The 14,162-nt window shown below is 44.4% G+C and overlaps 1 protein-coding gene across 1 annotated transcript in view; it reads left to right on the forward strand.

Annotated features, from left to right (window-relative positions):
- LOC147236773 (sprouty-related, EVH1 domain-containing protein 2-like) overlaps positions 1-11,544 on the forward strand; it is a 33,374-nt gene extending 21,830 nt beyond the window's left edge. The window contains exons 5-6 of the mRNA XM_086173960.1: positions 6,260-6,418; positions 6,506-11,544. Of these exons, the coding sequence (XP_086030086.1) occupies positions 6,260-6,418; positions 6,506-7,291 (945 nt within the window). The 3' untranslated portion in view covers positions 7,292-11,544. The remainder of the gene's footprint in view (positions 1-6,259; positions 6,419-6,505) is intronic.
- The last annotated feature ends 2,618 nt before the right edge of the window (positions 11,545-14,162 follow it).

Genomic DNA, 14,162 nt, shown 5'->3' on the forward strand with positions numbered 1-14,162 from the left:
AAGAAACGCTCTAGTGTTGACCTCGACGCTATGAAATACCTCACGTTGGGTTTGAGAACTTTTGATGTGCTGGGCCTCCGGTTTGTGTCGGCTGCACTTATCTTAAGATGCAATTTCACTTTGCTTTCTGACTGTATCTGTGTCCATGTATATCATGTGTTGCAATAAATGCATAAAGCCCAGTGGAAATTACAAGAGTGTGCAGCCAAATGATTACATTAGTCTGGTGAATTAATGGTGGGTAATTGATGAAATAAAGCAAAAATTGTTGCTTTGAGTCTCGGGTCAGATCCTTATCTTGGTAAATGCTAAACAGGCTGCATTTGCCTCTCATTGACACAAACAAGCTCATTCGTGGAACCACCGCTAGCAATCTGGGTTCATTATCTTGCTCAAGGACTCTTCGACACACAGACTGAAGGAGATATAGAACCACCAACCCATCATTAATGTATGATCTGCTGTACCTCCAGAGAAGACGCCCGAACAGCGTTTAGCTCAATACCCCGCGGGGCTACGACCTGTGGTCGGCAACGCACTCCCAGTAATGGCCCAATCATTTCGTAATGATCGGCCATATGCTATTTCGGCCTCCTTAGCAGCTTGTTAACCTCTTGTTCTCTGCATTGCAAGTCCAAGATCGGTGTCAGACGTCGCTTGCTCACCTACCGTGGGTCACATCAGTGTCGTGACCAAAGCGTTACGCTCGAATGTGAAGCTACTACTTCCTCGGTTACACTTCTGCCTCTTGCGCCAGCGCTCGTGCGTACGAGTCTCGTGTTGGATGGCGCTTGTCTACACAGTGTGGGTTACACAAACACAGCTACGGAGCCAATACTGTCGGGTTCCTGGTGGTGGCAGACATGGGTGGTGACAATCTCGGTTCTTTACGTCAGGCCACGGCTAGAAATAGGGCTTATTGAATTATTTGTCGGAAGTATCTTTTTACCACTCTGCCTTTTACCGCTGCTCTTTGTGACGTTCGGTTTGTTTTTGAACATGTTATTGAACATGAGTAATAAATATTAACAGCTGATTAATATAATAATAAGCCTTGAATAACAATTATGGGAGTTTCCTTGACATTTATTTAAGGGGTTATAGATCATTAAAACATGGTTAATTATGGACGACGAATGCTTATTCAGCACACTTGGGGCCGGTTACGCTTCAGCTTTAAAACAAAGTACAAGATTTAGTGGCTTATTTGGAAACTGCGTGTGTTTGTGTTAGCCTCTGTTAATGACCTTTCCTAAAGTTAGGAGTGGCGGCAGGGTTTGCGAGGCGGGCAGACGTGGACGGGCCAAAATGCTACAGCAGATTTACAGTCTTTGGGGGGACGGGGAGGATGGATGGGGGGGGCGGCGGGGGGTTAGGATGGACATAACTTCCTAAATTATTCCCCGTTCGCCAAACCTAAACTTAACCCAACCCTTCCTCTTCCCTCCCTTCAGCACTTCTCCTTGCTCCGTCTCTATTTTGGCTCATTCACAACGGGGGGAGCGAAAGCTATTGAAGCAATTCTGGGCTCATCCTCCTCCCCCCACCGCCTCCCGAGAGCAAGATGGGCCTGTTGAAGGATGAATCCTCCTGAGCTTTGGGTCGGGACATGTTTCGTGTCAGAAAATAACTTGAAAAGCCCCTTAGTCCAACCTCGGGGGCCAGAGTGCAGATGGAGGATGTCCAGAGATATAAACTCTCCCCCTCGATTCTCCCCCTTTTTTCTCTCTCCCAACTTCTTGTTCAATTGGAGTTTGCTGCAGAGTCTGGTCTGTGTTTTGAATTAATTTCAGCCGCGGAGGCCAGAGGAGGACTGGTTTTAAACCTTTTCGGCTCCTCCTTCCCCCCCCCACCACCACCGCCGCCGCCGCCACCCAGTAATGTCTTCTCCAGGGGGTGGGGCCTGGAGCAGAGGCAGCATGTTTTGTTATTTTTGGCCGGCTGCTCTGAGGGCTTTGTAAGAAAGCAGGGGGAAATTCTCAGCATGGCGGTATCCATGTGGGGAGCACAGGTCTGGACACAGAGCCGGGATATAATGGGGCGAGCTTCGGCAGACAGACAGGAACACACACACCAAGATCTAGGTCATATAAATCTGGAAAATATTTCATGGCGATAGTTTTAGGCATGTCCGAGCCGGCTGGGTGGGATATAGCACACGGGTAAAGTTTTGTCTCCCTGATCAGGTTTGTGAATAAGACGCGCTTTTCCCGGAGTGATTTGTTATCTCCGAAAAACAGGAGTTATGAAAGTTTAATGTAAAACTGTTGCTTTATGCTTTGACTTAAGAGCTTCCAGCTTTAATACAAGTGTTCATTAAAACCGGGAAAAGGCCTTGAAAAATGCTTTGTCCTTTGAAATAATTTAAATCTTAATTAAAATAAAAATGACTAAAGTCTCTGGCTCCCCTGAGGAGCATAAGGTTTAAACATCACACTAAATCTTTTCTGAAAAAAAAAAAAAAAACACACACACAAAAAACTGAAAATAAGGTATAAATAACATCCAGATTAGCAAACTGTTGCACAAAATCTAGTTTTAAATGCTTCAGAAATGTATAAAAAATAAATGCCAAATAAAGATCAGGTCTAATTTAGAGAATCTGGCAGGAACTCCAACACTCGTAGGAATATACGGACCTGAATAAGGTCAAGTTATCTTTCTGAGCCTCTCGTTGACCTGGATTGTGGACGTTACGGGTTCCAGCCCATCATTTCGCTTCCATGTTTGTAGATGCTTAGCGAAGGCTCACATTGGGATTATTTGGGGTTTAATGTTGTGCTCAAGGACACATGCGGACAGGAGAACCGCCAAACCCCCAGCACAACATATCGATTTCATTTAGTCTTTCCAGTAACGGTTTGTGAAGAGCTAGGAACATGCAAATAGCTGGCGCGAGGAATCTTACGGTAATTGCCCAGCTTATTATTGTTTTTTTCAATAAACTAAATCACATCGGCATGGAAAAAATGAAGAGCAGAGATCCCATGGCTGCGACGAAACTCTGGCAGCGGACGTGAAATTCAGCATCTGCCAAATGTTTCTGGACAATAAACTTGTTGACCTTTGACGGATCCTGTGATTCACGTAACATCTGATGACCCGTGATGCGGTAACCAGCGGAAGATAAACAAAATGCTGGCAATTACGTTCAGGCCCGACTCTGACTGGAGTTCACAGTGATGTCAGACAGCGATGTTTTCCGCCGGTATAAAGAAGTCATTATGAACAAAAATGTGACTTTTGAAGACGGAACTGTGGAATTAACATGCTCTGGGGAACCGGAAACTAAAATTCAACAAATATGACAGGGCACAACTGAGCTCATACCTCCAAATCTGCAACTGCAATAAAGACTTTTTGTGCAAGATTCTAATTTAGGTAACTTTCCCAGATATTTTTGTGCAACTGCTTAATTTTATAGGGAATTTTAAATTGATTTATGATCATTTCCTAGTAATTTCAGGACAATCTGAGATATTCCATTTCTTGTTGATAGGAACTAAAATTGTTGTATTTTTTAAGAAAGTCCCCTGCTGATTTTTATGCAATTTCTGTTTTTGATACTTTAAAAAGGTGACCAGCTTACTCAAGGAGTTTCCCTATGGTTTGGACACATGAACAGAGGGAAAATGAAAAAATTCAATTTATCTTGATTTTTTTTTTTTTTTTTTAATTTTCAAATGGATCCCTAAGGAGAAAGAAAATTGAGGATATATATATATAGAGAGAGAGAGAGAAAGAGATTATCATTCTCCTTTTATATCTGGGTCAAATGACCATCCCCTTTCGAAGATAAAGCCAATTTTGCCCTCTCACATAAAAGCAGCCTTTTGCCTTTGGATGTTTGGACCCTTTTCATTTGCTCAGCTACATCTGGATTTTCTAGATAAGTGCAAGAGGCGACGGGAAGGGCTCTGCCTCTCAGTGGTGCCATCTGCCCCGTCCGCCTTCCACAGAGACCGACCCCTCACTGAAATCTATCTGACGGAGCTACACAGCGGCGGCCAGACTCTGTAGTGTCTGGCCAAGATTTGAGTTGGAGTCGAGCCCTGACAGCCTTTAGCGGAAAGGGGACAGGATACTGTTCGTACACACACACACACACACACACACACACACGCACACACACACATTGCAAAACAGAAAAAGGGACGTGGAATGTGTAGGATTTGAGGAGGAAGGGTTAAGTTAAAAGGCGAGGAGGTGATGAGCTTCTGAGTTCATAAAAGTAGGGTCCTGAGTTATCCCATCACCTTTTTGTGATGTTTACGTTCCCAACCGGAGTGAATTTAATAGATGAACGTGTCATTTACTCTGGTTGTTTGTGTTAGTTGGCAATAAGCAGAGTGGGCACTTTGTGTCTCTGTAGAGAAATCGTATATAAGTTTGCTGAGGCCTGAGTTTTAAAAAAAAAAAAAAGGACTATAAAAACAAATACAGTGTTTTGCCGATAAACAGACCTTCCCCTAAAATTCAGTGGTTCCTTGCATGGACCCTGGTCAACACATCCACACAGTTTGATGAAAATGAGTCTATTCAGATTTTCATTTTTTGCTTCAAAATGCCCTTTTAGACAAATACTTGTGGTACTTTTAAATTTTATCATGACATATTGATGCATTTTAAATGTTTTTCTTTCCACCCCGTTCAAGTTAATAAGGGTAAACACCATAATAAATTCCTGCTCAAATGAAGTACACTAAAGTTTTCTCCTTCATGCTCAGTACTTTCTGTTGTTTTTCCAGACTTGTCAGCTATATGATACAACGATTAACAGTTGACGTGCATGTATATGCTTGTACAAATACTCGACTGATAAAAATGTTGAGAAAAAAAAAAAGCTAAACTTCTCAAATGTCTAAACAAGGGAAAGAGCAAGAGAAAATAAATCATATGTTTATTACATATGTCGCATCTGTGCTTACTTAGGAATGCTGACATGCAACATGTGCATCTATTGGACCGTTTTATAAACGCCCGTAACGTTCCTATCCAGTCAAATATGTGTTCCTTCCTGTTGCTGCGGTTGAATGTTTGAGCTCTGCAGTGTAAAAGGATGTTTGTGAAGAGTCCGAAACTAAGAGGCCATTTACATATCCTCGGTTCAAAGTAGAAGCCCGATTTTGTGACATTACGGATAGTCCGGAGCCAGTCCTGCTCCAAGATCCTGCAGAAACAAGAGTGAGGTGGAAGCCTGAAACCTCAAGGTTCATAAACAGTCACTTGGCGTGATATTTATCCACATTTTCATTGACGCTGCAACATTAACGGCTGTTCAAGCGGGGAAAACTCCGTCTGAGGAGATGTTGTATCCAAGCGGTGACGATCACTGAACATTGGCTGACACTTGAGCATCGCACATTAACGGATCTATTTTCACCCGTGATGTTTTACTAGGTTTTTACAGAATTCAAAAAAAGTATCCAATTTATATCTAGATGTTGAACAGTGTCCAGTTAAAAACTGCTGTTCAAACCCCCCCCCCCCCCCCCCCCGCTAATAAGCAGTAAAAATAGGTGAAAACAGTTATTTAAAAAATAAAATTAAAAAAAAGTTACCTTTCAATTATAAAGACGTAAATGGAGCAAAAGCTTGCAAAACACATTGTGGGCAGTGATGAGAAAAATAAATTATGTGTGATTAATTGTACACTTTCTTTTTTGCAAATGTATAAAACTGACAAATTTCTTATCATTGGGAACCCACCCAGTATATTTGTTTTGTGCTTTGGACGGGGGATTTTCCCAAACCTAACCAATTATTAGGATACAGCGTTGTTTTGTTTTGTTTTTTTATGTTGCCTGATGATTTTTGCCATGATTTCTATCTGACTTTAGCTGCAGATGTTTTCCAGAAATGAAGACACTGACGTCCTTCCAGTCTTCTGTCACTGTGAAACAATTCAGCCGAGCAGTTCTAAATGCATGGCTACACCACCTCGCCACCTGTTTGCTAATGCGATTTTGAAAAACAAGCCAAAGTCTCAGACCGATGGCTCCTACGGTCCTCAGAGTAGTTGCCGCTGTTGATGCTACGCCGCAGATGTTACTAATGAAACTTTAATTCAAAGATGCTGATCCAAATATGGAACAAAAACAGACGTTGCATTTCCTGTTTTTCCCCAATCAGAACAGAGCCAGCGTTTCCTGTTTTTGTTTGTCCAATCATGCCGCCCTCTCCCACTAAGAGTTTGTTTGCCGTAGCCAATCAGAATGCAGCGCTTAGCCGAGCATCCTGTGTTTGTTTGTCCTCCCAGAACACCACAGACAGCTCGTCCAACTCCTCCCAGAGACTGGAGAGCTCGCTGCAGCCGCAGGAGTCCTCGCCTCTTCCCCAGAGACATCACTGCATGCTGGGATGTCGTCACGACCTCCATGACCCCTACCGGCTATCAGACCACTACATTTTGGACCAGGTAGGCCTCGTGTCAGCTGGTCGATGGGGAGGGGCGTCGTGGTCGTCGGCGTACGTTTTGTTGAAATATTCCCGTGTTTCCGTGCAGCCCCTGTCACGGCTCTCCCACGTCACCTTCCGGGAGGATGAGGAAATCGTCCGCATCAACCCACGCGAGCGCAGCTGGGAGCGAGCGAGCGAACGCCTCCACGTACGCCAGGCCGAGCGCCCCTGGCTCACGGGCTACGAGGACTACCGCCACGCCACCGTGCGGGACAAGTTCATCCAGATGGACGACAATGAATCCTACGTCCACTTCGCCAAAACGGAGGCACAGAAGCACGACTACACCTACCCACTACCCCCGGCGCTGTCGCCCTCAGACTCCGACCCCGCCCTCGGACCCTTGACCAATAAGGGCCACGGCGGCTCGTATCGCCACGGCTTCTCCTCGGCGGTCTCAGCCCAGCCACGCTCCTTCCTCCCCAGCTCTTCCCCAACCACTAACGGAGGGAAGGGGCGGAAGGAGGAAAGGATGGAGCGCGCTCATTGCGAGCACTGCGGCGAAGCATTTTACCTCTCCGACAACCGGAGAGGCCGGTGCCAGGATGCGCCGGACCCGGTGCGGGGATGCATCCGGCGGGTCAGCTGCATGTGGCTGGCAGACACCATGCTCTACCACTGCATGTCCGACCCAGAAGGGGACTACTCGGACCCCTGCTCCTGTGACGGGGGCGAGGGCGGCGGGGGAGGCAGGTTCGGCACTCGCTGGTTAGCCTTGCTGGGCTTGTCTCTGGTGGCGCCCTGCCTCTGCCTTTACCCGCCTCTCCACGCTTGCCACCGGGCGGGGCGCATTTGCGGCTGCTGCGGAGGCCGTCACAAGGCGCTGAGCTGAGCTGAGCCGAGCCGAGCCTCCGTGCTTGGATTCCTTTTCCAAAGGAAACAGAACCGTAACCCAACGCAAGCACAGGGAAAGGGAAGAATGGGGGTTGGAGGGGTGTTGGGGGGGAGATGCGGAAGCGGCCATGACTGCTCACTATCGCCTTGGTTTCTCTGGGTTTCTCTACAAATTCCAGACACTGAAATAAGCCAAAAAAAAAAAAAAAAAAGAAACAAAAAAAAAAATCAGTTGGTGCATTTTCTGAACGGCCTGGGAAGATAAGCTCCCCCTTATGGCAGACAGTTCTCTCAGCTCTCCACGTGGCCATTTCATGCTCTGTTTCCAGTGCAAGAGAGTGCTCTTTTTCAGGGGGCCTTCTTTTTTTTTTTTTTTTTTTTTTTTTTTTTTATAGCTGACCTATATGTCACGTATCACATATGCAGGTACTTTATACTTTGTATACTGACTTGGCATCGGAGAACTTGAATTATTTTCTTTTTCGTTCGACTTCTTTTTCCCTCTCTCTCTCCTTTGATGTTTGCGTGGCCATTTTTGTTCATATTCCAGTATGAGGCCTGCTCGACTCGACTCCAGCTCCAAGATAAATCAGACACTACACCTCTTTGCATGCGTGTGCGAGTGTGAATGGTACATGTGTACGCTTAGTGTGCGCCCAAGCCTTCTCCTGTTTTCTGTTCAGCAGCATGCTGTAAAAGTCTGTGTATATAGACCCCCGCAGCTCTTCGCCATTGACATCCTCTTTGCTCACTGCGACAAACGTGGTACTCATCTTAATCGGAAAGCCCAAAGATTTGTGTTTTTATCCTATTTATTCTGATCTGCCCGCACAGAGTTTGCCGGGATATGATTAACTCACCAAATGACACAGTGCCTCAAGTCATGTGACAATACTATAACTTCAAACGGTGCCTCGACGATCACCTTAACGCATCTGGTTTTAGAATTCAGTCGGTCTTTTGGCGGATTTTTCTTAAAACACTTGAAGTGAGCTGCAACCTTCCGAGGCTGCGGTTTCCTCCTCAGCCGGGCAGCGTGTCACAAAGAGGCCTGGACAAATCACAGATACCATTACTGGTGCCCGTTATGCCTTAAAATGTGGAGTTTGAGGTGGTACACTCTGAACTTTAACCTCCCCAACCCCCTCTGAAGATGTCTGCTATTTGGCTAAAAGCAATCAGCAATGTACACTTAGTTTGTATACTTGGTTTAAGCTATTTTTATAATAAAAAAAAAAAAAGACAGAGGTCATGACAAGATTCTCATCAAGTGTGTAAACTAAGTATGTCTGCGAAGTACAATCAGCCACCGCCGCTTGTGTAAGTACGAGGAACAGCTACATGGCCAAGAGGACATTTTACAGTTTTGATTATTCAAAGTTCAGAGCCTTTTCAAATGTCATTTACTTTCATAACCCAGCACACGCACACACACACACACACACAGGGAAAAAAACTTGCTTTAAAACAGAATTTAGATACACCTCATACATTGGACAGGATATCTGAAGAGTATTTCAGCAAAAAAAAAAAAACAACTGATTAAATACAAGCATGATGAGTAATGGTGTAACAATGTCACAACAGCAATGCAGGGAATCCTGTTTCACACTTGTGTTTCTAATAAGGACGTGTGTTACCTGACAAGTGCTTTTGACATTTTGGGGATTTTTTTTTTTCTCCTCGCTTTTTGGCAGGAGTCGATGAGAGGATTGATACCACCGGTGTTTGTGTGTGTGTTAAATGTGAAGCTAATGTACACACTGGAGGAGACTAATTTAGATTTGCATAAACACTGCCGAGGTCTTGTTTGTTAAAGCCATACAAAGAGGGGCCTCCAGGCGCCGGCTAATTTAAAACGATGCTAATTATTAGCTTTTAGAGTCGGTGGTTTATGCTAATCAAAGCCAACGCTCACCTGCTTTACATTTACCAGACACAATAAGACTGATTTTTTTTTTTTTTTTTCAAATATACAACTCCTGGTGAGAAGGAAAACCAGCACATTCCACAAAATGTCGTAGAGTTTCATCCAAAAAGCCAAATCATAATTTCTGTAAAATTAATACGAGTAACAGCTTGCTAGTTACGGCTAACCGATTTTGAACCTCCGTCCTACAGTTTGGTTTTGGCATTTTGGGATGTCGCTATTCCCAACAGTGTAAAATGTTTGGATTAACAACTTCTAAATTCATTTAGGGCTTTCAGGAATTTAAAGTTTTCTTTATTTTTGTTTAAAAAATGTCCTACCGGTTTGTGTCGTCCTCCGTTTGATTGACAGAGCAGCCAGCCAATCACGTCGCTGTAAAACAGTTGTCCCAGTTGTGGATGACGGCAGCGGCGTGGATGGGAGCAGAAACTCCATGAATTGTTTTTGTCAACAACTTAAAAAAATGTTTCAACACTGAGGTGTAACAAATTAAAAAAAAACGTTTTAAAACAGAGGTGTAACAATGAACTGCAATCCTCGATACACTCCTCATACATTTATCAAGGAAAGGAAACGTCGCTCGGCATCCACTTGGGTGTTTCCGCGTATCCCTACGCGCTCTGGTGTCCGGCGGAAGGAAGTGCGCTTTTTGAAATTAAAAAAAAAAATATATATATATTTTTTTTTTATTTTTTATTTCTGAACGTGTGAGGCTTAAAACAATGCGCAGGGATAGATTTATTTTAGTAATGATAAAAAATTAAAATATCAGCTCTGTCGAAAAACGATCAGCAAAGCTAATACCCGGAAGTAGCCTGTTAGCCTCTTCGTAAATCCAGCTCCGCTCCCCTGATATAGTGGCTTAAAAAATGGCGTGGAAATGGATCATCTCTACATTGTTCGTGTGTTATGGCTAATTCGAGTAATTAATGGACACCACACATTTATTATGATTTTCTATTCGGAAAAATTCAAATGCCACCCAAAGTGTAGAGGTGACAGGCTTATTTTGTGTGTTTTGCTTCATCTAGTGGCCAATGTTAGAATAGCCTCTTAAGCTAATTCGGTGCTAGCACATGTTCTGTCACAAAAATAATATAATATTTAGCACTAACAGCGTGTTTTCTCTGTCAGATTAAACAAATTAAAACAGCAGGAGAAATATTTTATCCAAACCTCAGAGATAACAAGAAGCTCTCACATACAAGCACAAATGAGTCAGTAGCTTTCTTATTTCTGTCAGTTTGTATCCAATATTTAGAATATTCTTCCAGTCATTCATACATTACATTTCTGTTCAAAATACCTAAAATAGAATCCCCCCTTTTGTATAATTTGATGAGAAAACAAAATATTTCACCTCCAAATATAGTTTGGCTGCAGTGTCTTGTTACACCCTTGGTTTAAAATAAATGACTTCAACCCCAGACTGTTTTCCTTATTATTTTATTTCAACGTCAGGAAGTGAATAGCGTCCCGTTTGAACAGAACAAGGTTGAGGTTGTTGTGTCCAAATAAACAGCTGGAAATAAACATCCATCCCTGATTGTTGTGCCAAGGAAATGTCACTTACTGTAGTTGAAATACAGAATGCCTGAGGATGTCCTTTTTCCTTCTCTGGTTGTGTCTATTTCATACATCCTGTCCTGTCCTCAGTGTGTGTGTGTGTGTGTGTGTGTGTGTGACACATCCCTTTTCCTGTCTCCTAATCCTCGATTGAAATCTACTGGGATCAGCTGAATCTCATATTAACACTTATCCAGTATAATCAGATCCTTCGCTGATGTGATGAATCGAGGACGGGGTCATTATGTGTGTGTGTGTGTGTGTGTGTGTGTGTGTTGGTGTGTATGTGTCTGTCAGCCTTTTATTTTTTGTGCGTGAGTTTGTCTTTTTCCTTCCTCTCAGACTTCTGCTCTATATGTGTGTGCCCTCACATGTCAGAGACATTTTACAAGTGCCTGAACGCATCCTCTTTGTCGCCTTGTGTATTTAAGTTTTTCCAAAAAAAAAAAAAAATGACAAAATGACTCCCTGTATTGAATTAGACCCATTTTTTATGCTTAGTATTTTTACCTCTGTAAAAAAAAAAGAGCAAAAATTATATTATATATCAAGTGTATGTTGTACATTTTTATTTCTATTTTTTTTTTCTTTTTTAAATAACTGTTTCTAACATGTACGATGGATGTAGCTCTTGCTTTTGAGAAGGAACAGGAAGTACTTTGTGGATACTGAAGGGTGGTCAGGTCTGGGAGAGAACTGAAGTGAAACGTGTGTCTTACCTTCCGCCTCCAATAAAATATGAGAGAAAATGGAAACGTCTGGCGAGTCTTCTGGTTAATTCTCATTTTGGAGGTTCTCCCCCTTCGCATCTCGCCAAACGACGGCTCCGATCTCCTCCTGACTTTTACCTCGGCGTTCCTCGTCCTTATCAAGTTAATAACTGCTTCATGAACGCTAAAAACACCACAAAATGGCGATATAAATCGGCGCAGACTTACACCCCTGCCGAATCCCACCTTACGGCTACAGGATCGCAAATTCGCTAGGGAGAAGTCCCATCGTACGAAACCTACAGAATCGGAGAAAACAAGGCTTGAAACATGAATGTTGGTAAATCCTCTGAATCTGTGTTTCCATCTTCCACCAGCAAACAAACAGAAGTGTGTGTGTGTGTGTGTGTGTGTTTGCAATACTATCCACAACAAATAAGCTGAATGAAAACAAGAGATGGGCGCCGCAGTGGAATTACATCATGTGTTTACAAGCCGAAGGCTACAAATCTGAAAGGGCCGGGCTCGGACTTGGTTGGCGTGGTGGCCGATGAATCGTGGCAGGAAGTGGGATACGAAAACACGATGGTGGGTTTGGAAATGAAAGCACCTGACAGACATTAACTCATCGATCACGCCTCTTCATCGCGCACAATCGGGCCGGATCGCTTGTAAACAACGAGGCCTTCACGTCAAGTAGTAGGAGATCCTTCTCCTGCAGCTCTGCAGAAAATCACGATTGTAGTTGGTGAGCTTCTGGGCGTCGGGTACGTCCTCCCCAGCGTCCTGCCGCAGTCGAGCGCAGTTGCTCTCCAGCCTGTTATTTGCCGTCCGACATTTGCTTCCCTGTCAACACGGATCGGGATCCAGAGACGTTTCTCCTTCACGTCCAAAAAAAGAGAGAAGCCAAGACTCTAAAATGTCGAGTCCGCAAACCGACCGGAAGTCCTACGTCCTCTTATTAATGTTCACGAAATGACAAGGTTAACTGGCTGAGGTCAGCGTAACCATGGAAACTCTGTTTAAATTAAAGATAGACTCTTTCTCCCGCTTCTTATGTCAACATTTGTCGACTCCGGTCAGCAAAGATGGAAAGCGACCGGGAAAGGCCAGCTCATCCAGGCGTAAGCCGGCAAGAAATCAGCTGATAGCGTTTAAAAGTCATCGCAAAACCCGAAAAAAAAAAAAAAGGCGGAACAGGACCGTCGAACGGCATGAATACGACGACGAGCCGATGTGTTCTTCGTGGAAGGTTTGATTTTAGCTTGTTCCTCTTATCGGCAAGGAGGGAAAACGCGGCGTTCGGTGGAAAAGGTGGACTCTGTTACCGGCAGGTGGAACTTTAACCGCGTTTAGGCCCAGTTTAGCACGATAGCGCGCTAAATTTCGCTTGCACGGCACGAAAAGCGAGCAGCTTAGCACATACGTGGTGCGAAACCAAAGCGCTGGACAGCGTAAAGCGTCGACCTGGGAACGCTTTCGCAGAGAACGCCTGCAGGATTCATCCTCGGGAGACCACAAATGTCTATTACAAAATTCAGCGCATCTGGAATCGATTACGTTTGCAGATATTTCAGGCAGATGGGCCGAGGAGCCGTTCAACAAGTTCGGAGCCACAAAATACATAAACATGTTTTCGGAGGATCGAATGTGAGGGGGGAGAGGACGTTCCCGGTGACTTCATGAGGAGATCCAGACCCCGAATAATGTCAGTAAAGTTTCCTTTTTCTACTTTTTTCCTTTTCGAAACCCTCCACGGTTTGTTGCAGACGGAGCCGGGCCGCCCGCTTTTATTCTCTCCGAGATGCCTTTCCCTCCTCGGCGGCGGCGGGAACATGTGATAGCCATCGAGGACGTCGAGCTGTTTCACTCAGGATGTCTCTGGAAAAGCATGTGGGCGATAATGATGGAGCGGAGAGGAGGGGAGGCGGAGAGAAGAGAGAAGAAAAAGAAGGTCCCGGAGGGCTTTTGGGGGCCTGCTAAGCAGCTCAACGGCTGCAAACAGCATCCCGGTCCACATGTGCAAACATTTAAGATATCTGCTCTGGTAATGGGGTCAGCGCGGCCCCTCTCCGGGCGCACGGAGCTCCGGAGCTGGCTTCCCGCCGCCTTCGCGCAGAACCCGAGTGGCTCGCCCCCCCGCGGCCCTCGTGACCGAAGAAAGACGAGTTTTCGGCTTTCTTTTCTAGGCCGAAAGCGACGTCTGTGCCTGTTCGGGGCCTCGCTCGAGATGTTGGATGCAGGAGTGAAAGCTTGAAAGGAGCGATATAATTGTTTCAACAGATTCTGGTGTGGGGACTTTGCAGCCCGCACCTGAGATAAGCCACCGCTCGACTCCCACCCTGTGGAAATGGACCCGGAGAGTTTGAGCAAGTCCACTGCAAACGGTTGGCGAGGTCTGGGGCTGGGGCGACACAAAAAAAATCTGGAAGCCAAAGTTCATCGAATAAAATACAGGAAAATGTAGGAAAAAACAATTTCAATCTATTTAAGTCTGACTCAAAAATATATAGATATACGTTTTTTTTTTAATATATATTTTATATTTTACATTTTTTTTGTGGTGGATATTCAGGTCGTGTCTAATCCAACCTGAAAAAAACAATTTTAATCTATTTAAGCCTGACTAAAATTTGTAAAAATGCATATATATTTTTTATTTT

Source organism: Fistularia commersonii, chromosome 2 (assembly GCF_037954325.1).
Source record: "Fistularia commersonii isolate RoL2024-O1a breed Wild chromosome 2, RoL_Fcom_v1.0, whole genome shotgun sequence".
NCBI classification, from domain to species: Eukaryota; Metazoa; Chordata; class Actinopteri; order Syngnathiformes; family Fistulariidae; genus Fistularia; species Fistularia commersonii.